Below are 26,661 nucleotides of genomic sequence, written 5' to 3'. Positions count from 1 at the left end.
ACAGTGGTTAGTACTCACCAAATGTGGTCCAAGGAAGAGAGCACAAGGCTCACCCATAGGGAGCAAACGCTTGGTCCAAGAGCTACTGCAGCACAAATGAGAGAATGGTGTCAGAACATACACAGTGCCTCGCAGCTTTGGCTTTTGATGGAACTTTCTCAGATTTTTCCAGCTTGGATCTGGTATTGGTGGCACATATACAGTAGTTATACTATAGTCACTTGATGGTCAAGGAGTTCATGATGTTATTTGAAACTCTGACCATTTTTAGTGGGCAAAAGATTAGTTTAATATTAGTTTAATCCCCCTGGGCAAGAATTGCTATGTCCTTGTGGAATTAGCCTGATTAACCATTGGCATTGATGATTATAATGTACTAAACATTAAGCCCGTTACAATAACGGGCGCTAGAACAGTAGTGCATAGACATTAGTAGAAACAGTTTATATTAAATGGCAAGGGACCGTGTATTTTCTGTTACAGTAATCCTGGCTTGTATGTGGCTGTAATATACGTCACTGTATTGTGTCCTTTAATTTTCTCTCGCAGTAATGTCTCTCCAGCAAGTATTGTGCAGTTCCCCAGCAAGTATTTTAATCTGTGCTGGCTTACAGCTGATTATTGTATGTGTGTCGTCTCCCCAGCAACGGATTTTATGTGAGCGAAAATAAATCAACTTTTAAAAGTCATCATATTGTAATATCATGGAAATTCATATATTTAGGAAAACCCCTTCAACGACTGACACTTTACACTTTTACCAGGCCAAGTTTGTTAATCGCAAATGTGACTTCCTCAGAGAGAACACTTGCACAACAACAAACACTAATCCCACCTCTTTGGGGAAGCTAGTCTCCGCGTCTCAGTACCCGATTGGATTTTTCGCACGTTATGTTTTAGGTCTTACCTCATTTACCGAAATCCAATTGGATCGGCCGCGCGATATTTTATAGGTCCTGCCCTCTCTGTCTTGTGTGACGCGTCAGGCGGCCTTTGAAGCATCGCACCGTGCCCAGCGCATGACAATAACGGGCGCTAGAACAGTAGTGCATAAACATTAGTAGGAACAGTCTATATTAAATGGCAAGGGACTTTGACCTCATTCTTTTTGTTGGTCGTATTTTTCTTTCTTTCAGCCTTTCTTTTGTTGATGTTTACTTGCTGAGCTGACCGTTCTTCGTGTGCTGCCGCCGTGTATTGTGTCTTTAATTTTCTGTGACAGTAATACTGTCTTGTACGGCTCTATTCAATAAGTGCGCGCACAAAAAGGCGAGCTTCAAAAGGGCGACCTCAATTGAGTGCGGCGAATAAAGGCGTTCGTAGATAATTTAGTTCAAATGGCTCTGGAATATGTGAAGAGCAACAAAGGTGCAGATCTTTATTTACGCGCGCCTTTATTCGCTGCGGCCAATTGAGGTCGCCCTTTTGAGGCTCGCCTTTCTTGTGCGCGCCCTTATTGAAGGATACCGTCTTGTACATCCGCTGGCTTGTACGTCCGTAATATACCTTTAATTTTCTCTGGCGGTAATACAGGCGTGCGCGTCGGTAATATGCCTTTAATCTCCTCTGACAGTAATACTGGCTCGTGTGTGGCTGTAATATGCGTCACTGTATTGTGTACCTTTAATTTTCTCTCGCAGTAATACTGGTTTGTATTTCCGTAAAACGCCTCTAACTTTCTCTGACAGTAATATCGCGCATCGCACCGTGCCCCACGCATGCGCACTTCATCAGAAGACACCCACACACGGACACCTGGACGCACATATATATATATATATATATATATATATATATATATTAGTTATTATTGTATGGATAAGCTGCTTATATAGAAAATTTAAATTTATGGATCAATGCATTCTCAATCAACTTAAAGCAAAACATATTCTAATAGCACGTTAAGAGTTAAAAATGAAAAGCTTATGCCTGCTTTTTTATTTCTTATACGTAGCTGGAAAATACATATTTTTATCAGCATAAGGTTGCTTGCTTAAATGTCAGTAAGTGGTAGTGAAAAGTCAAGGACAGCGTGCACTATAAGAAAACTTAAGGCCATTGTTTTAGAAATGCAGCTGTTAAGATTTAACCTTGAGATGCTTGTACTGTGTGTCAAGTAACTATTCATTTGAGTGGTCCACAATCTCATGTGTGGGTCCTCCTAATTTTAAACTTAAAATGGTGGGAACTGATCAATAAGCAAGTTTTGGACACCTGCACAGGGTATAAAGAAATGATGGCTAGCTTCGGTCACGTGATGGACATTAGGTAATGGTCAGAAGAGATAGGAGGAGGAAAGAATTTTGCATAGATAAGAAATGTAACATAAACTGATGCACTTCCTATTAAACACATGCAACATCGTCAAGTCTCTTTGGTATAGTGCTGTGTAATAACGATTGTGGTATATAATTTAAAACTTCCTCCAGCCTGTCTTTGCTCAACAGTCATTTCTACCACACCCTTTAAAAGCCAATACAACGTAATGTGGAAATTTAAAATTACACAGAAAATGTGTGCACAGTGAACAACTGCTACATAACAGAGGAACCAAGAAATGAAAAGTAGAAATTGAAGCTTTCAGAAATGGGTGCCCATATATTAGAATGGCTTTTCAGCAGAACAAATGCTCTTAAGCAAGCCAATTATCAAGAAGACGTGTCAATTGTTTCACAAAGATCATAAATTCCTAATACAACTGAAGGTTGGAGATAGCAGCAGACGACGCAAGGCAGGATCCAATTCTGGCCAGCACACTGGTCCATTATAGGGAAGAGAATTCAATAAAAATGGAATGCATCTTCAGCAATGCTATATATATATTTGTTTTTAATATGTCGCTGTGGGGTCAAATATGGCCAAAAGGCAGCACGGTGTTGACAGCTAGAAAGTGAAATTAAAAATAATTCTGCCCTCTAAATCCTGGCAAGCATTAACTAGTGCTAAAACTGACAAGGCATATTGGCGGTCAATTCACAAAACTGTGCACCACACCTCTGGTCATACCCCTTAAAAAAACACACATCAGCAGAGATTTCTAATTCTGATGTGCAATTCATTATTTTCCATAATTGAATCAAACAAGAACACCCTGAAATTAAGTGTCTCATGCAGTGTGCTTTTTACCATCAGATCCCAGTATCTGCCTTTACTGACTGCTACTTGAGCCTTCTGACGTCCAGAGAGCCGATTTTCTGTTCGCACAACCACATTATGGCACAAAGCTGGCACATTTCACAGACAGGCACAGAATATGATGTCTCTGCCAACAACAAGTCAAAGCCACTTCCTTTACTTACAAACACGCCCCCCACAACCTGCACCCTAACACAGCAAGATGTGACCTGGCGGGGGGGTGGGGGAGATAATCAAGAAATGAGCATAAACTAATTAAAAGTGTAAAGATGTCAATTCAGCTGAAAACAAAGCTTTGTTATAACTTACTTCAGGTCCAAGGCAGATAAGGTAAAAACATTTTCATTAAGCCTCAATTTGTACTTCAGCCAAATGAAAAATTTGAAGATGAAGTGGCAAATACTTACTCTAGCACTGCACACACTGCATAACAAACAAGTAACTAAAACTAAGCCCAACAATATATATTGCTTTAACAGTAAATAAATGGGTTCCAATTAAAAATTTGGTTAAAGCAAAAACCTGCAGCCACTGCAGACCTCTAAGCCCGGTTATCTACCATTGTCCTATTTGTAGGACAGCGACATATATGCCTATATCTGTCGCAACGAACCAACCATGTGATCCGGGGTACATACACAGCAGACTTGAGGTTGTGCGTCACAACACTTCCGCGAAAGCGGCCATGTGCCATATAGCGTGTGGGCGACAGGTTGTGCTTTGTGTCTTTGGAGGCAGCTTCTGACGTTCCCTACCTGTGACGGCGAGTCTGGACATTTTGTGCTAGTTTGCTGGGACGGAGAGACTGACGCAATGTAAGTAAACTATCTAACTCTCCGTATTGCTAACTTGTATTCTAATCGCACTTACATAGACGTTATTCTGCGACATTTCCCACTGTCCTGTGAATAGGACATTGGGATGATCGCATGCATATAGTGCCTATATCTAAAGCGCACCTTATTTATCTTTTTTTGCATAGCGAGACATGGCAAAAAGGTGCATCACCCTAGATGAAGTGTCACAGCTTCTGGAAGACTGCGAGGAAAAATACTCGGAAGCTACTGTCTGTGTGCTACCGCCAAATACCACTCAATTGTCAGACGAAGATGAAGGGAATGAGGACGTTGCCAATGCAGGAAATGTAACTGTTGCTGATGTTCCGGGAGAACTAGATGTCGAAATGGTTGGAGAAGACATGGAAGACGACACATTGTTTGAAAATGAGGGGGATGACGCTGAAACGGAAGAGAATCAACCATCAACAAGTTCTGCACCTCCAGCGAAACGGCCAAGGAAAAAGAAATGTCCTGCGCCGTCCTGGACAAAGCAGAAGAAGCCAGTCTTCCCAAAGACATCTGCTCTGAATGGACAGGCCGCCGGTGTTGCAGAAAATAATCTTTGAGACAAACTTTAGCCCAACATAATCCCGTGCAACTCTTTGAGGAGTTCTTTTCGCCAGAGATATATGACCTAATCTGTAAAGAAACAGTTCACTATTCAACGGATTTTAGGAATGATCATGAATTTCATACATCAACTGAAGAAATTAAGGTCTTCCTTGGGATTTTGATTATAACTGGATATCATAAAGTCCCGTCAGAAGCAGACTATTGGAGTGATGCAGAAGCTCTTGTCGTACCTATTGTCAAGAATGCTATGTCCTGAAACCGATTTCAGAAATTGAAAAGTTATATTCATTTTGTGGACAATTCTACTGCAGACAGCAACATAGGTGACCGATCATTCAAGGTGAAGCCGTTGTTTGAACTCTTGAATGAGAATTTCTGTAAATTTGGCTATTTTACACCCAATATCAGCATTGATGAGATGATCGTGAAATATTATGGGAGAAACAGCCTGAAACAATTTATAAAGGGAAAGCCCATCAGATTTGGGTATAAATATTGGGCCATATGCTCCAGCGAAGGATACTGTTACACCTTCTCATTGTATTGTAGAAAGGAAACTGCAACAGATGTGCCACTTGGTTCTCGCGTTGTCTTGAATGCTGTACAACATATTGCTGATCCAAGCAGCTATGCTCTGTATTTTGATAACTTTTTTACAAACATGGATCTGCTCTCTCAACTGGCAGATAGAGGATTTCGAGCAACCGCTACCATTAGAGAAAACAGGATCAATAGAACATGTCCAATGAAGTCATCAAAAGAGATGAAAAAATCAGATTGTGGTGCCAGCGAGTACGTCTATGACAGAACGTCAGAGGTACTTCTCGGGCGTTGGCATGACAATAACATTGTAACAGTTGCCACTAATCATGACTCTATTGAGCCGCTTCATGATGCCAAGCGACGTGTAAAAGGCCAGAAAGAAAAGAGCACGGTGAAAATGCCTAACTTGATATATAATTACAATGCATACATGGGCGGTGTTGACCATCATGACTGGCTTGTTTCAAAATACTGTGTTTCTATACGTGGAAAGAAATGGTACTGGCCCCCGTTTACTCGCTGCATTGACATGGCAATAGTGAATGCGTGGATTCTGCACAAAAGTATCCATGGGGGAAATGCCATATCATTGAAGGAATTCATACGAGCAATTGCCATAGTTTATTTGAAGACCACTGTCCAACGCAAGCATGCAGGAAGACCCAGGGTGCCCAGACTACCAACAGGAGCTGACATGATGCGATACAATGGCGTGGGACATTTTTTGATGCAGAGGGATAAACAGCGTCGCTGTCAGCGTGAAGGATGCAAAGGCAAGCCTAAAACATATTGCAACAAGTGCAATACAACACTTTGCCGTACTTGCTTTCAGCCATTTCATGATAAGTAGTGTTGGCATTTGGACTATGATTCCTCTTATGTTTGGTAACTTTCTTGTAAGGTCATAACTGTGAGCAATAAATGTATATGTTCTCATATTGTACATAGAGCTTCTGTTATGTCAAGTCATCCCAGTGTCCTATTTAAAGGACAGGCTGTATCTACATAAGTAAACAAAAAGAAACATGATCACATGGTTTTTCTGATCCAGGGACTCCAAATGACAATAACTTTACAACGGAAACAAAAAAATTTTTAAAAAATTAATTTGGGAGATAACGGGTATTAACTGAACACCCTGTTGAGTACCTCAGTGATTAAAGAAAATGCAATTTCTGAACAGTTTTGACAGGATCACAGCACAATACTTAAGGTGTCTGACCTTACCATAAAATTGAACTTCCAAATAAATGAACTGGTGTCAAAAATGCCCCAACTCTTTAATATTGCCACCCATCCCTCAGGCAAGAGGTAAAGAGAAAAAAAGAGATTTAAAAAAAGATTTTTTTCGAAAATATTTATTTATTTTAAAGAACAACCCATAGTTGTTTTCTTTAAATAAGAAATACACCAAAAACCTTGATGCCATGAAGATTTGGCTGTGAGAATTTCATTTTTAACTGTTAAAATGCATTGAGGTCAACAAAGAATACAAGCCTCAAGCACGCAATGGCAAGGACAGTGACTGGCAATATGGAGAATACAGCCACTATAACACTTTGAGCCATTGCACCCTCAGTTCAAGTTTACCCATTAAAAATTCTGAAGTTTTATATTATTGCAACCCTTTAAATGAGACATCGTCTCAACTATACAACTGTTTTAACTTTACACAAAGTGCTTGTTTCAAGAATGTAATACTGATTTTTTTTCTTGTACCTTACAAGTGAACGTTTTCAATCAACAGTATTACATAGGTCAGAAGAAGTGGGTGAGGGCGAAACTATAAAAGAGGAGATTTCAGCTTATAAAGCATTCTTTTTTGTTTTTAGTATAAAAGAAACATTCGAATTTGCTTGGTACGGTGGGCTGCTACCTGTTGTTAAAAGGGGAAAAAAAAAAAAAAAAAAAAACACTTTTGTAGACGCATTTGTCTCACCACTATAACAGTGAGTGGGTACTTTTGCAAGAATTGAGCCAATTTTCTAATGGGAAGCATAATGCTTTAGCTTAGAAATCCTGCATTGAAAAGTGCACTTTAGATATAATGCTGATTTTTAAAGAGACGAAAAGTCAGAGCAGTAGCGTCAGTTCCCACTTTCTGTAGTGAAGTTTGAACTGTTAGGCCATGGTTCAGAACTTCTTCTCCCAAGTGTCGGACGCCACATGCTCCAAGGGTTGTAGGTCCTCCCAATTTCAGTGGTGTTGGCTGGCAATGGGGCAGCAATACTGTTGTCGCCATTTCCGATTAGGTCAGTCAAAGCAGTGCTGGCTGGAGGACTGGAAAATGGTAACCCAGTGTCAATATTGGTAGACCAGATTGAACTGCTGAATGGATTAGACGAGGACCAAAGACTTGTGGTGCTGCCAATGACTGACTGTTAAAAAAAAACAAAAAAAACAAAACACATTTTTTATAAAATCACTAGTAATATGTCAGTTCACATTTCTCAGCAGATTGAGATTAACAGCTGATCAGAGTGGTTCTTTACTATGTTTTTAGATTATCATTAGAATAAATGTGACAAACATTTGAACAGACCAGCCTCATAATTAAAACCAAAGCAATTCAATAAAGACCCCAAGCTACTCACTGAAGTAGGGGCTGTCGAGGTTCCAGAACTACTAAGCCAAGAAGGGCTTGATGGATTATCCCATATAGAAGGCGAGACATGACTGAACTCAAGCCAGTTCTGCTGGGGGTCCTGGCTGAAGGACTTAGGATATGCAATGCGATTAAAAACCTCTGTGAAGGAAAAACACAAGATGTGTTGCAACTTTAGAGCTTCTATGTAATTTGCACCATTCAGATTTTAAATGATCACAACACCACAATGAAATCACACCCAAAACATAGTGGGGGTAAAAAATGAATCCAAGACCAGAGCAAATGCACATTATAATTATCTAAAACTGGAGTTAAACATGGTGGTGATTAGTATTAATTAAACTCCCAAGGTTGACAAATGGCTATGTGTTGTAACATGGACAAACACAACTGAGCACAGTGCAATTTTTTCTTCAAGAACGCAGTGGTCCAGGAGTGTCTGATGTTAACTATAAGGTGGTCCAAAGAATAGCTAACAGAATGGTCACATAGGGTTGTTAGAAAATGACATCAGGCAGTAGAGACACTAAATGTCATATGATCGGTGATAGGATCCTCTGGCCATATACCCACACCCAACTACCCCAACAAGCAGCAGAGCAAGTGATGGTATCTCACGCAACGTAACCCACTGTAATCTAGCCTGTTTAAAAGGTTTTTGATTGCTTGCTTTGTGCCAGTTAAGACATTAGAAAGAAAAAAAAAAAACAACACGCCTTCACTAAACATAAGTTATGTATTTTGGTGTAAAAAATTATTTTTGTAGCACTTACCTCCAGTTAAGTTGAAGGAATTGCTGGGACCAAATGCTGAAAAGGCATTAAGAGGTGAACTTGGACTACTTGGATTTCCAATGGGGCTCCACAAACCAGAACTACACAAAGTAAAATAATATTTTACTTGATTGATCAAAACAGAATCACGGTTACATTTTTAACATTAAAGAAAATAAAACAACAGATAGATTTTCCTGAAAAGGTTTTAAAGTTAAAACTCGTAGTAAACTGCCCTGACAGAACTGCAAAGTGTTTAAGGATTTTTGTTTAGGAACATGACCATGCTGATGTTCCCAGGAGTCAGTCAGGATTTTTGTCTATAAAGTAATATTTTACCTCTTTATAAACTGCTTTATGTCCTCTGAATAATCACAAATTTAGTTTTCCACTCATGCCAGTTATGAACAGTATACTACGCACTATAAAGATTTGAACATATTGAGATAAAAAGGGGGGAAAAAACCACAACCTACAATTTTTTTTTCATACTGGAAAACCAAAGAAATTATACTAAGTAAACCAAACTGAATGAAAGCTAAACTACACAACCCTCTTATAAATAAAAAAACATTGCTAAGTAAAAGCAAAATAATTTAATTATAATTCAATTGTACGCAAAACACAACTGATGCACATCAGCACTAAAGGCAAAACAAAAGATGGTTAAAAAATAAAGATAAAATGGAATGCTTCAGCTCTAAAAATTAGGTTGCCAAATAATAATATCAAAGGCAAGCAACCGTCACCCCGCAAAAAAAGCACACTCATTAGAAGAGTGTGACTCAGGCACAGAGGAATTCCCCTGCTACTCATCAATATTTACATAACCTCCAGTACATCTACTGCTGAAAAATGCCTTACAGTCAATGCAAGATTGCAAAAAAGACTGTGCATAAAAAACAACAAGAATGTGTTCTCAGGAAACAATAAAAAGACATCTTGAAAGTGTCACTGATTGAATGACCAATGAGCAGGCTGCTGCATTGTAGCATCTGACTGGCTGTAAACCTTTGCAGTGAATGATAAATAATTCATAAATGCAGAATTCAAGGTGAGACAAATGACACACAGAGAAGTAATACTAATCATCAGAAAGCTTTGCTTCTCTGCCTTTACTTGTAAAATATTGTCTTGATATCTCAAACAGATCTTTAATGATAAATGCTTAGAAAAGCATATAACAACCATATCTGAACTGATATGTATGGGTTCACAGAGGTAAGAAAAACACTATGAAAGACAAAGAACACTTTTTTGCCACATTTATTTAAAGCAATAATGTACTGTGTTCAGTCCTGCTACTTTATTGTCATCCTGCCTTGCTGTGTTGGCTTCACATGTTCTCACTATTTTTGGGAGGGCTTAATGGAGATATTCCAGTTTTCTCCAATGGCCCAAAGTGAAGGAATAAGGTCTTGAAATTTTGACTGTCGTTACGCAGGTACTCTACTCTACTCTACTCTACTCTACTCTACTCTACTCTACTCTACTCTACTGGGATGTGTCATTGTAGTTGTGTAAATTAATTTTCCCCCCAGTGGACTTGTATCTTTTTTAGTAATGGTTCTTGAATTACCTAGTGTTACAGATATCAATTTCACTTTTCCTCAACAGCATTGGAATAAGCAGGGGTGCAAATTGAATGCATTAATTTAAATGCTGAATACCAAACAAAAACTAGAAACACTCACCAGGTTAATAAAATTTACTTAAAAATCTGAAAATGGAAACAATGATGCATAATACAAAATACTTAACCTACCTTCTTTATTTATAAAAAGGCACATTCTTAAAAGTGAAATAAATATTCCACTTATTTAATGTATTCAATTTAGATTCCAAAACCTCTTGGGAGTTAATAGGTAAGTAAGTCTGTTATTTTTCAAGTCCAAGTTATTTCTTTACAATCATGGTATATATTAATTTGCCACATGAAACTATGTTCTAGAGTGAAGCATATTTTATAAATTAAATAACTACCCTGCTCTTATGCTTTAAAATGGAGCTAATGGACACTGGTTAATATAGATATATCATGACTATGAAGAAATAGCTTTGACTTGAAAAATAACAAGACTTATTCTTCATCTCCTTGGGCCATCCAGACAAATGCTTATTTAATTCAGGTTTACTCTGAATCTCCTAGTGTTATACAGTATGTCCTACATATGTACAAGTGGTGCCACCTTACAGACATTGCCCTACAGACACTCTAAGTAACCAAAACAACTCAATGACTTCACTCCAGAGATGATTCAAGTTTGTTGATCACTTCACCACATCATTAACTGAGAGCTCACTGAAAATATCTAATACTCAGTCTGACGAGAACAAGGATGTACACCAACTGATAACAAAACTTCATCCAGCTGCTTAGTTTAAATTTCATATGAATGCTGGGTACAAAAGGGGGAATTTTTAACAATAATCTGTTGATCTCCAAACATACTCTGCCCTTAGTCATAAACACAACCCCAAATGAGCTTGAACTCATCTAAATGAGGCAACTCCAAACCCCTTATCACCTAACACCTCCGCTAAAAATGGCAACTTTGAGTCATTTAAATAAAAAAAGGACTGTTACTTAACCTCACTTTGGCTAGTTTGTAATGAACAAAAATAGCAGGAAAACTAGTATGAAACTAGCAACACAACTGACTATAAAAAGTACAGAAATTAGAAATCTTTTACCTGTCTGACCCATCACTTTCAAAGGAGGTGTTTGGAATGTTATGGAGGTTTGAAGACTCTTTTTTGGTTGTCAAACCTTTCAAAGATCCATTTCCTCCTGTTTTGTTAAAGCAAAAATACTGCAAGTTAAATGAAGGAGGCATCTGGCACAGCAAAATGCACAAAGTATCACACCTACCTGGACTCTTATCATAACCAGCCGCCACTGCTGCAAATGTGGGGTTCCCATTTTTGCCTGGCAATGATGATGACTTTGCCAGCTTGTGTTTGTTTGCATTTGGTTTCTTCACTGCATTTTCACTGTAAACAAGATGAGAAATTATTTCTAGCACCACATTCATAATCAAACTAACTGAAACTGACTGGTTGCCCAAAAATTCAGGTTCTCTGTTTATGTTTTTCTCCAATTAGCTATATTGTGTTGAAACACAACTACCAATGTATAATTTAAAAATACAGCACAAGTAGAATGAACAAAATTTGATTAATTACTTGAATCTTAATTATACTACAGATCCAGAAGCACTCATACTGAATAACAAAATTAAATTTTCTTATAGTATTAAAAATTAGATTAGTACTAAAGTTTCCAAGTCAGTAGTGATTTGATAAACATTTAAATCCTTTAGAAAAACATATCTATAAATTAGCATTCAATCTTTTACATTTTTAATAACATCTGTGTAAAGTGCCATACATATATTGCCGCAATCACTCCACATCTGCTTATGTCAACAGTTGGTTACTTTATTTGTTATTTATAATCCAAGTTTCCAGAATAATAAACTGAAAGGTCAAATTAGTATTTCAAAGAAAACAAGCTTGAAAATGTATGCATGGCATAATATTCAGGTGTGTTTGAAGGCTGTGCAGGCACTGTAGCCTTCAATGAACCGAGTTCATTATGTTCTAGAACTGCCACATCTGACACTTGAAATCCCACAAAAGCAAATGAACTGAAACAGTTCTGCAAGGAGTTGGGCTAAAAATAATCCACAAAGCTGATCAATGACTATAGGAAAAGTCTCCTTTCACTTAGACAGACCTTTTTTTGCTCCTGGGGGAAAATTTAGTACTGCTAAATGTGGTATTACCAGATATGGAATCCAAGGGGACAGACACATTTTTTTTTTACCACAGTGTGTTTGTTCCGATATTCAAATCCACCCAGCTGAACCTCTTTCTGCCAAATATGGTAACAGATTTCCTATTTCTACAGGGAAAGGCCATAAGCTGCATTCTGTTCTGAAATTTGACAACACCTGTGCATTGTTGGGGGAAGTGCTACTAGGAGGTATTTTGGGACTTTTAACTTTGCCAAGTTGCTACCCACTGTGGGTTTAATTAGTGAAATGTTGTTTGGTGCCCAAATTTCTCTCCAGGAAGTTTATTTAGAAACTGCACCTCTACTTTAATTCACCCTGAGCAGCAGCAAGGTACCCCCTGCTAGTATTTAATAATAGATTCTGGCTTATAATATGAAAATGCTGAAAAATATAGGAGGTGAACAGTTTTAAATGCTACTATCTACAGTATATTACTAAACGAAGGTTGTATATATGCATGGATGCCAGACGCACCAAAAGCGCACGCACACTGCGCCCCTGAGTCAAACCCAGCGGCTTTCCAGAGTCAGTAGGTGGCGCCCAAACAACACAACACAACCTGTAAACTAAACTTCACGTCACAATACAACCGCCACATATACAACCTTCGTTTAGTGATGTTTGTACATATGCAAGGAAGTAGCACCGAAAGCGCACCCGCACTGCGCCCCAGAGTCAAACCCAGCGGCTTCCCAGTGTCAGTAGGTGCCGCCCAAACAACACAACATGACCTGTAAAGTAAACTTGAGGTAAAGCATGCACGCCAGGTTGTATATACTGTATGTTCAGATGCCAGAGGCCACAAGCAAGCCGTACACAGTACAACTGCCGCCTGAACACGACCGTGCACACCACCGTATATACCACCTTCGTTTAGTAATGTAGCCCTCCAAGCCCGGAGTCGCCGCCATGGCCACTTCAGCATGCGTATCTGCCGCCATCAGCAAACGACTTCTAGCTAACGACACAGCCATAGAAAAACAAAAACGAGACCGCATGGATAAAAACAATGAACGCGGGTGCATACAACGTGCTTCTGAAACACCAGAGCCAGATGAGTCACGGCTCCAAAAAGAAACCGCTTTAGTACAAATATATTTAATTCATTAAATGAAAACTTTCCCAGGACGCACCCACCCTCCATGATTTTTCTTCCCTCCAAATATCGGAGGGAACAGAAAGTGATTGCCATTCTTGCATTTGCGATTCTTTCGAGAATCACGGGTTTGCTGGTAGCTAAAAGGTTTTTGAAAAGCTTTGTATGTAACCCTAGTTGCATCCATAGTGAACTTTGTTTTAAATATCTTTTTTATATTAATGAGCATTATTAAGTATTATATCAGTCAAAATGAAGCAATATGCACACATCTTAATATTAGAAAACACAACTTTATACAATTATTACCTGTTGGTATTGACAATACTGCTGTAGGAGCCACGGGATGTCAAATTAAATAAAGATGGGGGAGGAGACGAAGTCCTTGACATGGAAGACATAGGTCTTTTCAGGAAAACATCAGCATTCATTGTTTGTAAGGATAACTGATATAAGCTGTCTGCAGCTGTAAATAAACAGAGTTATACGTACAAATTAGCTTTAAGAAAAATCTTTGAAGATTACTTAATGGAAAACACAATTTCATTCGTCTTTGGAACGCAGTATGAAATAAAAGACCACAAGGATGCAGAAAGTAAAGTCAACTAATGCACAAAGAGGACTTAAATCTTACAACTGCTTGATTTGTGCAGCGGGACACAGTCCCATTCAGGTGGAGGTGAATCCTTTTCTCCTTCTGAACTACTGCTATTACTAGGTTCCTGGGTAGAGTTACTTAAAAGAAATTTGGAAAAGTTTGAAGGCCGACAATCTTCAAGTTTTCCGCATGAACCTGGGAAGGGTACAAGGAAAAGGTGAGAAAACAGTAAGTCTTTGCAGTTACTATTAAATGGGTACCATGTAATCTGTTTTTGTTTAACCAAAAAGAATGCTTAGTAAATGGTTTAATTTGTGAAAAATATTTTCCAAAAAACATTTTGTACATTTATAATGATGGATACAACACAATATACATGTCTTTACAAAGAACTCCAGGACGTGTGTGTGTCTAACAAACTGTAGGTTTAAGGTATAAGAATGTTTGTAATAGAATACATAAAGGTTCCATCTTTATTCTCAGTCTTCCTTAGAAATGCTGGTGATGGAGTGCACTTACAATTAGCTGTGAAGCAGTACTTGTAAATTGGGCTTTTAATGAGAATCTAGATAGCTTGACATTTTCTACCCAGTAACTTAAGTACTGTAGGCAGAAGGACCATTGGGGTGATTTCCTCTCTCAGGAGGGGAAAAAAAAAAATTATATATAAAATAATTATATCCATCCATCCATCTATTGTCTCCCGCTTATCCGAGGTCGGGTCGCGGGGGGCAGCAGCTTGAGCAGAGATGCCCAGACTTCCCTCTCCCCAGCCACTTCTTCTAGCTCTTCCGGGAGAATCACAAGGCATTCCCAGGCCAGTCGAGAGACATAGTCCCTCCAGCATGTCCTGGGTCTTCCCTGGGGCCTCCTCCTGGTTAGACGTGCCCGGAACACCTCACCAGGGAGGCGTCCAGGAGGCATCCTGATCAGATGCCCGAGCCACCTGATCTGACTCCTCTCGATGCGGAGGAGCAGCGGCTCTACTCGGAGCCCCTCTCAGATGACTGAGCTTCTCACCCTATCTTTAAGGGAAAGCCCAGACACCCTGCGGAGGAAACTCATTTCAGCCGCTTGTATTCGTGATCTCGTTCTTTCGGTCACTACCCATAGCTCATGACCATAGGTGAGGGTAGGAACATAGATTGACTGGTAAATTGAGAGCTTCGCCTTGCGGCTCAGCTCCTTTTTCACCACGACAGACCGATACAGCGCCCGCATTACTGCGGATGCCGCACCGATCCGCCTGTCGATCTCACGCTCCATTCTTCCCTCACTCATGAACAAGACCCCGAGATACTTGAACTCCTCCACTTGGGGCAGGATCTCGCTACCAACCCTGAGAGGGCACTCCACCCTTTTCCGGCTGAGGACCATGGTCTCGGATTTGGAGGTGCTGATTCTCATCCCAGCCGCTTCACACTCGGCTGCGAACCGATCCAGAGAGAGCTGAAGATCACGGCCTGATGAAGCAAACAGGACAACATCATCTGCAAAAAGCAGTGACTCAATCCTGAGCCCACCAAACCGGACCCCCTCAACGCCCTGGCTGCGCCTAGAAATTCTGTCCATAAAAGTTATGAACAGAATCGGTGACAAAGGGCAGCCCTGGCGGAGTCCAACTCTCACTGGAAACGGGTTCGACTTACTGCCGGCAATGCGGACCAAGCTCTGGCACCGATCGTACAGGGACTGAACAGCCCTTATCAGGGGGGCCGGTACCCCATACTCTCGGAGTACCCCCCACAGGATTCCCCGAGGGACACGGTCGAATGCCTTTTTCAAGTCCACAAAACACATGTAGACTGGTTGGGCAAACTCCCATGCACCCTCCAGGACCCTGCTAAGGGTATAGAGCTGGTCCACTGTTCTGCGACCAGGACGAAAACCACACTGTTCCTCCTGAATCCAAGGCTCGACTATCTGACGGACCCTCCTCTCCAGGACCCCTGAATAGACTTTTCCAGGGAGGCTGAGGAGTGTGATCCCTCTGTAGTTGGAACACACCCTCCGATCCCCCTTCTTAAAAAGGGGGACCACCACCCCGGTCTGCCAATCCAGAGGCACTGTCCCCGATGTCCATGCGATGTTGCAGAGGCGTGTCAGCCAAGACAGCCCTACAACATCCAGAGCCTTGAGGAACTCCGGGCGTATCTCATCCACCCCCGGGGCCCTGCCACCAAGGAGTTTTTTGACCACCTCGGTGACCTCAGTCCCAGAGATGGGGGAGCCCACCTCTGAGTCCCCAGGCTCTGCTTCCTCATTGGAAGGCATGTTAATGGGATTGAGGAGGTCTTCGAAGTACTCCCCCCACCGACCCACAACGTCCCGAGTCGAGGTCAGCAGCGCACCATCCCCACCATATACAGCGTTGACACTGCACTGCTTCCCCTTCCTGAGACGCCGGATGGTGGACCAGAATCTCCTCGAAGCCGTCCGAAAGTCGTTCTCCATGGCCTCCCCAAACTCCTCCCACGCCCGAGTTTTTGCCTCAGCAACCACCAAAGCCACATTCCGCTTGGCCTGCCAGTACCTATCAGCTGCCTCCAGAGTCCCACAGGACAAAAGGGTCCTGTAGGACTTCTTCTTCAGCTTGACGGCATCCGTCACCGCCGGTGTCCACCAACGGGTTCGGGGATTGCTGCCACGACAGGCACTGACCACCTTATGGCCACAGCTCCGGTCAGCTGCCTCAACAATAGAGGCACAGAACATGGCCCATTCGGACTCAATGTCCCCCACCTCCCTCGGGATGTGGTCGAAGTTCTGCCGGAGGTGGGAGTTGAAGCTACTTCTGACAGGGGGCTCTGCCAGAAGTTCCCAGCAGACCCTCACAACACGTTTGGGCCTACCACGCCTGACTGGCATCCTCCCCCACCATCGAAGCCAACTCACCACCAGGTGGTGATCAGCTGACAGCTCCGCCCCTCTCTTCACCCGAGTGTCCAAGACATGTGGCCGCAAGTCCGACGACACGACCACAAAGTCGATCATCGAACTGAGGCCTAGGGTGTCCTGGTGCCAAGTGCACATATGAACACCCCTATGCTTGAACATGGTGTTCGTTATGGACAATCCGTGACGAGCACAGAAGTCCAATAAGAAAACATCGCTCGGGTTCAGATCGGGGGACAATTCCTCCCAATCACGCCCTTCCAGGTCTCACTGTCATTGCCCACGTGAGCATTGAAGTCTCCCAGCAGAACAAGGGAGTCCCCAGAAGGTATGGCCTCTAGCACCCCCTCCAGGGACTCCAAAAAGGGTGGGTACTCCGAACTGTTGTTCGGTGCATACGCACAAACAACAGTTAGGACCCGTCCCCCCACCCGAAGGCGAAGGGAGGCTACCCTCTCGTCTACTGGGGTAAACCCCAATGTACAGGCTCCAAGTTGGGGGGCAATAAGTATACCCACACCTGCTCGGCGCCTCTCACCGGGGGCAACTCCAGAGTGGTATAGAGTCCAGCCCCTCTCAAGGAGATTGGTTCCAGAGTCCAAGCTGTGCGTCGAGGTGAGTCCGACTATATCTAGCCGGAACCTCTCAACTTTGCGCACTAGCTCAGGCTCCTTCCCCTTCAGAGAGGTGACATTCCACGTCCCAAGAGCCAGCTTCTGTAACCGAGGATCGGACCGCCAAGGTCCCCGCCTTCGGCCACCACCCAACTCACACTGCACCCGACCTCCTTGGCCCCTAAAATAATTATATATTTTTTATATATATATATTATATATATATTTAAGAATTTAATAATTCAGTAATTGCCATGAAGGTTTTTTACCAGATTAAACATGCAAAATGGATTAACAAAAGACATAACAATACCTCGTTTAGGGATGTTCCTTATTTTTGATCCATTTGGTATAGACTGTTGTATTATGTTTTTTGATGAGAAATTCCTGCGCTGTTTGCTTTCAAGAGGAGTTGTATATGGCAGTTCTAAAGAACTGGAAAGCACCAAGACAAACAAAGTAATCAGGTTTTGTTCTTTCACAAATAACCAAGATATTATAATTGATAAATTATTACCTGGGCTTGACATCTGTTTGGCTATCCTTCCTTCCATTTCCTACCTTCTTGTGTTTAGCTTTCAGGTGAAATATCTGATTGACATCTTTTTCTTTTTCAAATGGAAAAGTTCTGCCTTTTTTCCTTTCAGGTCCCTGTGAAGTCCGAAATTATTAATAGTATGCATTTTTTTTCTTTAAGCCAAAATAAAATGTAATTGTTTGAAGTCAAGTATTAGAGGTCCAGGAAAAGAAGAGCAAAGTGCTATAACACTGGCTCCCATATTCTGTTCCAGGGTTACTCTTGTGTTTGCAGACTTTTACTCCAACCAGTGCCACAATTGGGCCATAATTCTTTCTTTTAACTGATCTCATTCTTTAGTGAACTGTCTTCATTCTTTTATTCTAAGAATTTCTTCAATATTTATTTTTTGCACAGACATGAAATGTTTACATTTCCTTTACCAGTTTTTCTTCTTAATTTACCAATGTCTATATAGTTTGCTCTCTTGATTGCATTCAAATGCCAATACCACCAAATCCTAAAGGATAATAATTTAAGCACCATACAGTCATATGAAAAAGTTTGGGAACCCCTCTTAATTCTTTGGATTTTTGTTCATCATTGGTTGAGCTTTCAAAGTAGGAACTTCCTTTAAATATACAGTATGACATGCCTTATAGAAACAGTAGTATTTCAGCAGTGACATTAAGTTTATTGGATTAACAGAAAACATGCAATATGCATCATAACAAAATTAGACAGGTACATAAATTTAGGCACCCCAACAGAGATATTACATCAATACTTAGTTGATCCTCCTTTTGCAAATATAACAGCCACTAGACTCCTCCTATAGCCTTTGATGAGTGTCTGGATTCTGGATGGAGGTATTTTTGACCATTCTTCCATACAAAATCTCTCCAGTTCAATTTGAAGGCTGCTGAGCATGGACAGCCTGCTTCAAATAATCCCATAGATTTGCGATGATATTCAAGTCAGGGGACTGTGACGGCCATTCCAGAACATTGCAAATCTCCCTCTGACTGAATGCCTTTGTAGATTATGAATGATTTGGATCATTGTCTTGTTGGAATATCCAACCCCTGTGTAACTTCAACTTTATGACTGATGCTTGAACATTATCCTGAAGAATTTGATAATGGATTGAATTCATTCGACCCCCGACTTTAACAAGGGCCCCAGTCCCTGAACTAGCCACACAGCATGATGGAACCTCCACCAAATTTGACAGTAGGTAGCAAGTGTTTTTCTTGCAGCATTCTTCCACCATGCAAAGTGCTTTTTGTTATGACCAAATAAATCAATTTTTGTCTCATAAGTTCAAAGCACTTTGTTCCAAAATGAATTTGGCTCGTCTAAATGAGCATTTGCATAAAACAAGCGACTGTTTGTGGCGCGAGTGCAGAAAGGGCTTCTTTCTCATTACCCTGCCATACAGATTGTTCTTTGTGCAAATTGCACTGAACTGCAGAACCATATACAGATACACCATCTGCAGCAAGATGTTCTTGCAGGTCTTTGGAGGTAATCTGGGGGTTGTCTTTAACCATTCTCACAATCCTGTGCATATGCCACTCCTGTGTTTTTCTTGGCCTGCTAGACCTGGGTTTAACAGCAATTGTGCCTGCGGCCTTCCATTTCCGAGCTAATCCAACCAATTTGGTGTTGCAAGTAATCAGTACTGAGCAGTTACATACATTCAAATTAGCAAAATTACAAGGGTACCCAAATTTTTGCACAGCCAGTTTTACTAAATACTGCTTCTCTAAAAATCTTTGTTCGGAAAATACCCCAGTACTCAGATGTTCCTAGGAAATGAAAGACATACCACTCTTATCTTTTTTTGTTGAAAGTAAATTATTATGCCAGCTGAGAGGGGTTCCCAAACTTAGAATAAAAGTTTCTTCATGAGCACACAAGTGAAAATTGCACTGATGTAATGCATTTATTTAGAGCTATGCCAAAGAATACAAATATTTATATTTGTAGGCCAAGTAACTACACAATGAGATCAATTAAAAGCAGGAATGATTTCACTAACTGCGAAACTGGTTAAAACAGAAACCTGCAGCCATTTAGGATCGAACTTGAAAACCTCATCTATAAGAAGTTGGTCTAATAAATTTAGCACAATGAATATAAATGAATATTAATAAAAACCTGCAAGCAAAAAAGTCCAATATGAAAAACTAATACTGAGACTAATGATATTTAATCCTGATATTCCAACAAAAGCAAAAAAAAGCACATTACTTCTTTTGTACTTGTTTCCATGTCAGGATTTGAAGTTTCAGTAGTTGTTGAAGAGCTGTCATCATTATCTGCAAGTGAATCTTTTAAGTCATCCTCATTTGTTTTGCTTTTATTTCTTCTCTCCTTTTCTGCTTTTTTCTTTTGAGCTTTGCTTTTACGTTGAATTTTGACTTTTCCAAGAAAAAAGTACACTTTAATTAGATCTATTGTTATACTGTGAATTTTAGATCTATTGTTATACTGTGAATAAGTAGTTATAGACACAGCCAGCAAGATTTTAAATGATTTAGTTACAAATATTACAAGGTGGTTCTATGAGTGACTAGTAAGCATGTAAGCAGAAAGCATTTTATAAAACAGCTCATCATTGCTTAATTACGTACATTTTCACCAAAATATCATTTTGACATTCTCAAACTATTGTTTCTAAAAGCTAGAAAAATGCAGAAATGCAGAAAATGTTAAAGAAAACCCAGAGAGATTATTTCGTTATTGAAACAATGGTCACGACAGACAGTAAAATAGCAGCTATTCTAAAATCCTTTTTTTCGTCACATTTTCACATGTAAAAATGTTCATAACCCCTGGCTGGAACAGGGACTAAAATGCCATGGCCAGTAACATGAAAACTGGAGAGTTCACGTACTTCTGAGAATAAAAATTCTAAAATAGGGACTTTTTTGGGGGGGGGGGGGGGTTGGGGGAATCACCAGGAAGAGATAACATTTATCCTAGGGCAATTTGGCAGATTATTCAGTACTTCTAGTATACCCCGGACATGTATTGCGAAAGGGAGGAGAAAAATAAAATTATAGCATACAGGGGGAAACTTCTTACAGACTGAAAAGGTAGCAAATGTTGTCCCATTAAATGAAGGTGATCAACCCAATCCAAGTATAGGCCATGTATCACGTGTAAATAAATGAAAGCAATCATTATGGAAAACAGCAAGAGATGTCAAGAACAGATGTATTAGTGAACAGACAGCATTTGTTTAGACATTTAGACCATGTTTCACTAATATGCTGCAATTCTATGTGCAGCAAAAGCATATAATCAGACAAGTGCAAGTTATTTTATGTATCTTCACCTTCAAGAGGCTTTTGATTATGTCCCATACAATAGGCCTGTAATCAAACTGAAAGAAGTGGGAGTTCAGGGCATATTGTGTAGATAGGTGCAAAACTAGCTTAAACACTAGAAGCAAATAGTTATAGTAAAAGGAGTATTTTCACAATTGGCCAATTTCAAACATGATGTCTCTTAGGGATTTGTGTGGTGGCCAAGCTCTTTTTAATATACACAAATTATCTCAATAAGATTTCACATAACAAGCTGGTCAATTTTGGTGATGACACCAAACTGGATAATCAAGAATCAGCTGAATCATTACAGATGGGTCTGACTTGGACAAATATGTAGCAAATGAAAATGAAATTTAATACAAGTAAATGTAAAACACCATAAGTAAAAAATGTTAGATTTGAATACACACTGGGAAGTTTGAGTATACAGTGATCCCTCGCTATATCGCGCTTCGCCTTTCGCGGCTTCACTCCATCGCGGATTTTATATGTAAGCATATTTAAATATATATCGCGGATTTTTCGCTGCTTCGCGGGTTTCTGCGGACAATGGGTCTTTTAATTTCTGGCACATGCTTCCTCAGTTGGTTTGCCCAGTTGATTTCATACAAGGGACGCTATTGGCAGATGGCTGAGAAGCTACCCAACTTACTTTCTCTCTCTCTCTTGCGCTGACGTAGGGGGGTGTGAGCAGGGGGACTGTGTGCAGCTGCTTCCTGAAGGACATGCTGCACGGTGCTTCGCATACTTAAAAGCTCAAAGGGCACGTATTGATTTTTGACTTTGTTTTTCTGTGGCTCTCTCTATGTCTCTTCCTGCTCCTGACAGAGGGGGTGTGAGCTGCCGCCTTCAACAGCTTTGTACCGGCGGTGCTTCGCATACTTAAAAGCCAAAAAGCCCTATTGATTTTTTTTTTGACTGCTTGCTTTGCACTCCTTTGAAAAGGAAGATATGTTTGCATTCTTTTAATTGTGAGACAGAACTGTCATCTCTGTCTTGTCATGGAGCACAGTTTAAACTTTTGAAAAAGAGACAAATGTTTGTTTGCAGTGTTTGAATAACGTTCCTGTCTCTCTACAACCTCCTGTGTTTCTGCGCAAATCTGTGACCCAAGCATGACATTCTAAAAATAACCATATAAACATATGGTTTCTACTTCGCGGATTTTCCTATTTCGCGGGTGGCTCTGGAACGCAACCCCCGCGATGGAGGAGGGATTACTGTACCTTATGTAGCAGACTATTCAATTTCTACATGATAAAAGTGTACTGAAGTGACTAAAAAGGCTTAAAGAAAACAGCAATTAGACTGACTTTGGGACTGTGATGTTTGTGCTATATCAACAAAGACTGAAAGATAGGAATATTTTAAGTTTAAGCAAACGGATTAAGAGGTGACACAATTGAAGGGTTCAAAATTATGAAAGGAACTAATACAGTGGAACCGGTGTGATTTCAAAAAGGGCTCTTCAACAAGACCACTGGGATAAAGATAAAAACTTGTCATAGGTACTGTATATTTAAAACATGGAATATGCTCCTAAATAGTGTTGTACACAGTAAGAATTTTTGGGCCACGCTTGATATAATTTTGGAGAAATCAGGTAAATAGGCTTGATAAGCTTATTGGGATGAATTTCCTATTCTTGTCAAAATTGGTGTAATAGTTAGGTATCTCATTCACTTAAATAAAGGAGAAGCCAAACAATGTTATGAACAGCTACTCAAGTTTTGAATTGTTCCCACACCACAGTTTACACATATTACAGTAAAGTCAATAAAAAGAACCAGAAAGTACAACTGGTTGTTAAGCCTCTTACCTAGCCATCCAAATTTAAATTTAGATTTAATAAAATAAAATCAAAAAAAAAAAAAAAAAGTGACCCTTGATACAGCAGCATCCCAAGATGTTTGCATACCCATTTCTACATATTTCAGAAAACTGATGGGCAAGACCTATTTATTAAATAGGACTTCAAAGTTAAAAACTTTTGCAAAACCTGAAGGTACTCTGAAAACATGTCAGATTACATTTAATTACCCAACAGTGCAAAAATTAAATAGAAATTGTAAATTAAAGTGATAAACATGTAGAGTGTCACTGCTGTAATAGCAGAGATGGTACAATAGTTTTAAAAAAGTGCTCTATACTAAACTAAGGCTTAGTTTAAAAGGTGAGAGCTATGCAATTCTAATGCGAATGCTAGACTGAGTATGCGGTGACGGTGGATATCCTTTCAACATTTTGAAGCAAGAAAGAAAACAAGACATGCTGAAGAATGAGGTTTTGCTTTTACAATCAAAAATTATTACAAGTGATAGGTTACAGATGAGTTGATGACTCAACTAAACCCTGAATTGAATAACAAATAGGTACTCAAAAACACACCACGGCACTGAATATCCATATGTAAATCAAATAATATCTAAAGGAAACCCACAGAATAGTGGTTATAAATAAAATAACACCGCATGGCCTTAGAGCTGTTGAAAAGACGGTCACGGACTGTAAAATAGAACTTGAATAGGTTGAACTTGCTTGATTAGTATAATGTATCCTTACCATTCACAATTTTCATTTATCTCTTTTAGGGTTTTGTATCATTTTGATTAAAATATAGCTTGTTTACAGCATAGTGCAGACCAAGGCAACTGAAAAAAGACCCTTTAGAAACATTGGTCTTGTTGCAGCCCATTGAACTACAGGTAATAGTGCGCATTATGAGGTACAGGACATTTCTGCTGCTAATTAAGCAATCTCTGTGTAAATATAAAAACATCTATATACAAAACATTTATTTAAAACAATTTCAAGCAACTTTTATTTTTTATTTACCATTTGTGTCTATTTTTAAAAATGAGAAAAGTATCCTAAAATGATTTCAACCTTTAATACTCTAAAAGCTATCCAAGGTAATAGCACACTGTAGCAGTAACGGAAACTAATTTACTAGCATCTTGCAAGATGAACCTTTTTTTTTTCTCTCTCCTCCCTGGCCATAGCATTGGACTTGTTACAATCATAACAGACTCGAAAACAAATCCAAAATTAAGGACTCCACTTTATCTATTGCTTGTTTATCTTTATTTTTTAAGTCCATACCAATTTTTATTATTTTTGTACTTATTGTATTCATTTATATACTTATTTACTTCTAATTTGTAGTTTCTCTCTCTCTCTTGCAATTATTTTTCCTTGGACATCTTGTAAAGCACTTCGAGCTACATGCCTTTTATGAAAATGTGCAAAAGAAATAAATAGAAGTTGTTCCAAGGTTTGGTGGAACTTTAAAATAAAAAATCAAACCCTTGTGTTGCCAGGATAAGCAAATGATAGATGAATGTTTTTCACAGTATCTATTTAGTTTTCTTTAATTTGTCACTTGTGTGTTGTGGCTCTGCCATCACTGTTCACATAGCAATACTGTTGCTGTATAGATACAAATCCATCACCCAGAACTCAAATCTCAAGCGTCTGAAAAAATAATCTGATTTTTTTCAAATGAGAAAAAACTTGGGAGACCAGAACTCCCATACATATACAGCAAATAGATATGGCTGAGTGGTTAAAATTTCAAAACTATCTAGATATTTTTAATACTGGATTTTACAATATTCTGAATTTGATTATACTATACCTCTAATAAAGATGCATGGATTGGGTTCAGATTTACAACTTTACAAATTATACACACCAAGAACAAAGTATGTTCATGAGAGTGCACACATTTATATAAAAAAGTGTGACTTGCTCATAGTTAGAATGACTCTGTGATAGAGTCCTTTACCATCATGCTGAACTGCAGTTCTGACGTTCTTTTTAAGGAAAGAACACAATGCATCTAATTACCACCAAGATTAGTAAAATGGCAGAGATGTTGTGTGTAAATCATATGAAAGAATTTAAACTTTTAAATAAAGTTCATATTTTTTAGTCTTTTGTAATAAAGTCTAAACAACTCATATTTAGTTGTGTTTTCCCAAACAACTCATAAATCACAAAAATCTAAAAAATGCCGCTTTGTAACAGAAATGGCTTACATTTTGATTCAATTCTAAATACATAGATCACCACAATTTCTTCCCTAACTAATTGGATGTAGCAGTTACTAAAAATACAACACACCAAATGTGAAACTTTTCAGAAAATTAGTAAGACTACTTTCAGAAGCAGAATAATCTGTGCAATAGCTGGTAATATTAAAAAGGAAAATTCAGTAATACAATGCTTATACCTTTATTTGGTGGTGCCGGAGAGGAGGGCTGATCCAGAAAAACATCAGCAGCAGGGGGAGGAAGAGGAGGAGGAGGTGGTGAATCAGTATGATCCAAGTCTTTGTCCATGGCTTCCACAAGGCTGGTATAATCAGAGTCTTCTGAGCTGTGTCTGGCTGTATTACCCTCAGGATGTGCAGGGTGAAATCTCTGTAAACCCTCTGTTTCCTGACAATGCTGCTGAGGCACTGTAGTCTGTGGAGATGGCTCTTCTATAAGGTTCTGAACAGGATGCTGCTGTGTGGGACTCTGTTGCTGCTTGGCAGGTCGTGTTCTTTTACTGTTTATTGGGCATTGTACTAAACAGGTTTCTGAAGTTGCAACAGCATTTGTCTTATTTGCAGACTGTGTTGATGTTGTTTGCATAGATGATCTGCTAATGCTGTTGGAAATAATTCTTGATTTTGACCCATCATTCTCTACGGAGGTTCTACTTTGCGTGTGTGACTGTGACACATTGCATTGTCTGTGGTGTCCCATATTAGATCTGGATGAACTTCCAGATCCATACATTCCTCTGGTCGAGTTGTGGTTTGAATCACTATATTCATTCAAGCTATGAATTATTTAAAAAAAAAAAAAAAAAACCATTAGTATGACAATTATGGCAGTCCAATTTATTGTTTTAACCATTTTATATTAATAAAATTAAAATTATTTCTTGCATAGGTTTTATAATTCTGCTATCTGCTATGTATGCACATGGTGATTTACAGTTATCTGATACAGAAATTCTCATCTAAACAGTGTCTTAGTCTTAATGCTGCTAGACACAACAATCTGGAATTTTTAATGATCTATTTGATATACACAAACAAATCTGCACAATTGTGCATGTGTGACAGAAAAAGTGACAGAAACAAGTCTATGTTGTACATTAACCCATTCAATGTTTTTCAAGCGTTTTTTTTAATGAGTTGTATTGAAACAAAACAAGAAAAACAATATTCTGTTGATAACATTCAAGTTATTTTATCCATTTTTATGGACCTTCTGCTATTATTGTTGTATATTCTACAGCAGAGTGATAAAACATATCACATACGAAAAATAAC

General features: G+C 39.4%; 1 protein-coding gene across 1 annotated transcript in view; it reads right to left on the bottom strand.

Annotated features, from left to right (window-relative positions):
• Positions 1–6,432: 6,432 nt before the first annotated feature.
• The window catches only part of tmem131 (transmembrane protein 131), a 165,678-nt gene continuing 145,449 nt past the window's right edge, over positions 6,433–26,661 (bottom strand). The window contains exons 31-41 of the mRNA XM_051926866.1: positions 25,567–26,162; positions 20,248–20,417; positions 17,992–18,125; positions 17,788–17,909; positions 14,002–14,160; positions 13,677–13,833; positions 11,344–11,465; positions 11,166–11,262; positions 8,472–8,572; positions 7,685–7,836; positions 6,433–7,468 (exon numbers count right to left, since the gene is read on the bottom strand). Of these exons, the coding sequence (XP_051782826.1) occupies positions 7,178–7,468; positions 7,685–7,836; positions 8,472–8,572; positions 11,166–11,262; positions 11,344–11,465; positions 13,677–13,833; positions 14,002–14,160; positions 17,788–17,909; positions 17,992–18,125; positions 20,248–20,417; positions 25,567–26,162 (2,101 nt within the window). The 3' untranslated portion in view covers positions 6,433–7,177. The remainder of the gene's footprint in view (positions 7,469–7,684; positions 7,837–8,471; positions 8,573–11,165; positions 11,263–11,343; positions 11,466–13,676; positions 13,834–14,001; positions 14,161–17,787; positions 17,910–17,991; positions 18,126–20,247; positions 20,418–25,566; positions 26,163–26,661) is intronic.

The sequence above is a fragment of the Erpetoichthys calabaricus genome, chromosome 4 (assembly GCF_900747795.2).
Source record: "Erpetoichthys calabaricus chromosome 4, fErpCal1.3, whole genome shotgun sequence".
Classification (NCBI taxonomy): domain Eukaryota; kingdom Metazoa; phylum Chordata; class Cladistia; order Polypteriformes; family Polypteridae; genus Erpetoichthys; species Erpetoichthys calabaricus.
Note: the sequence above shows the minus strand (reverse complement) of the source record. Positions and strands in the feature narration are given on the sequence as shown.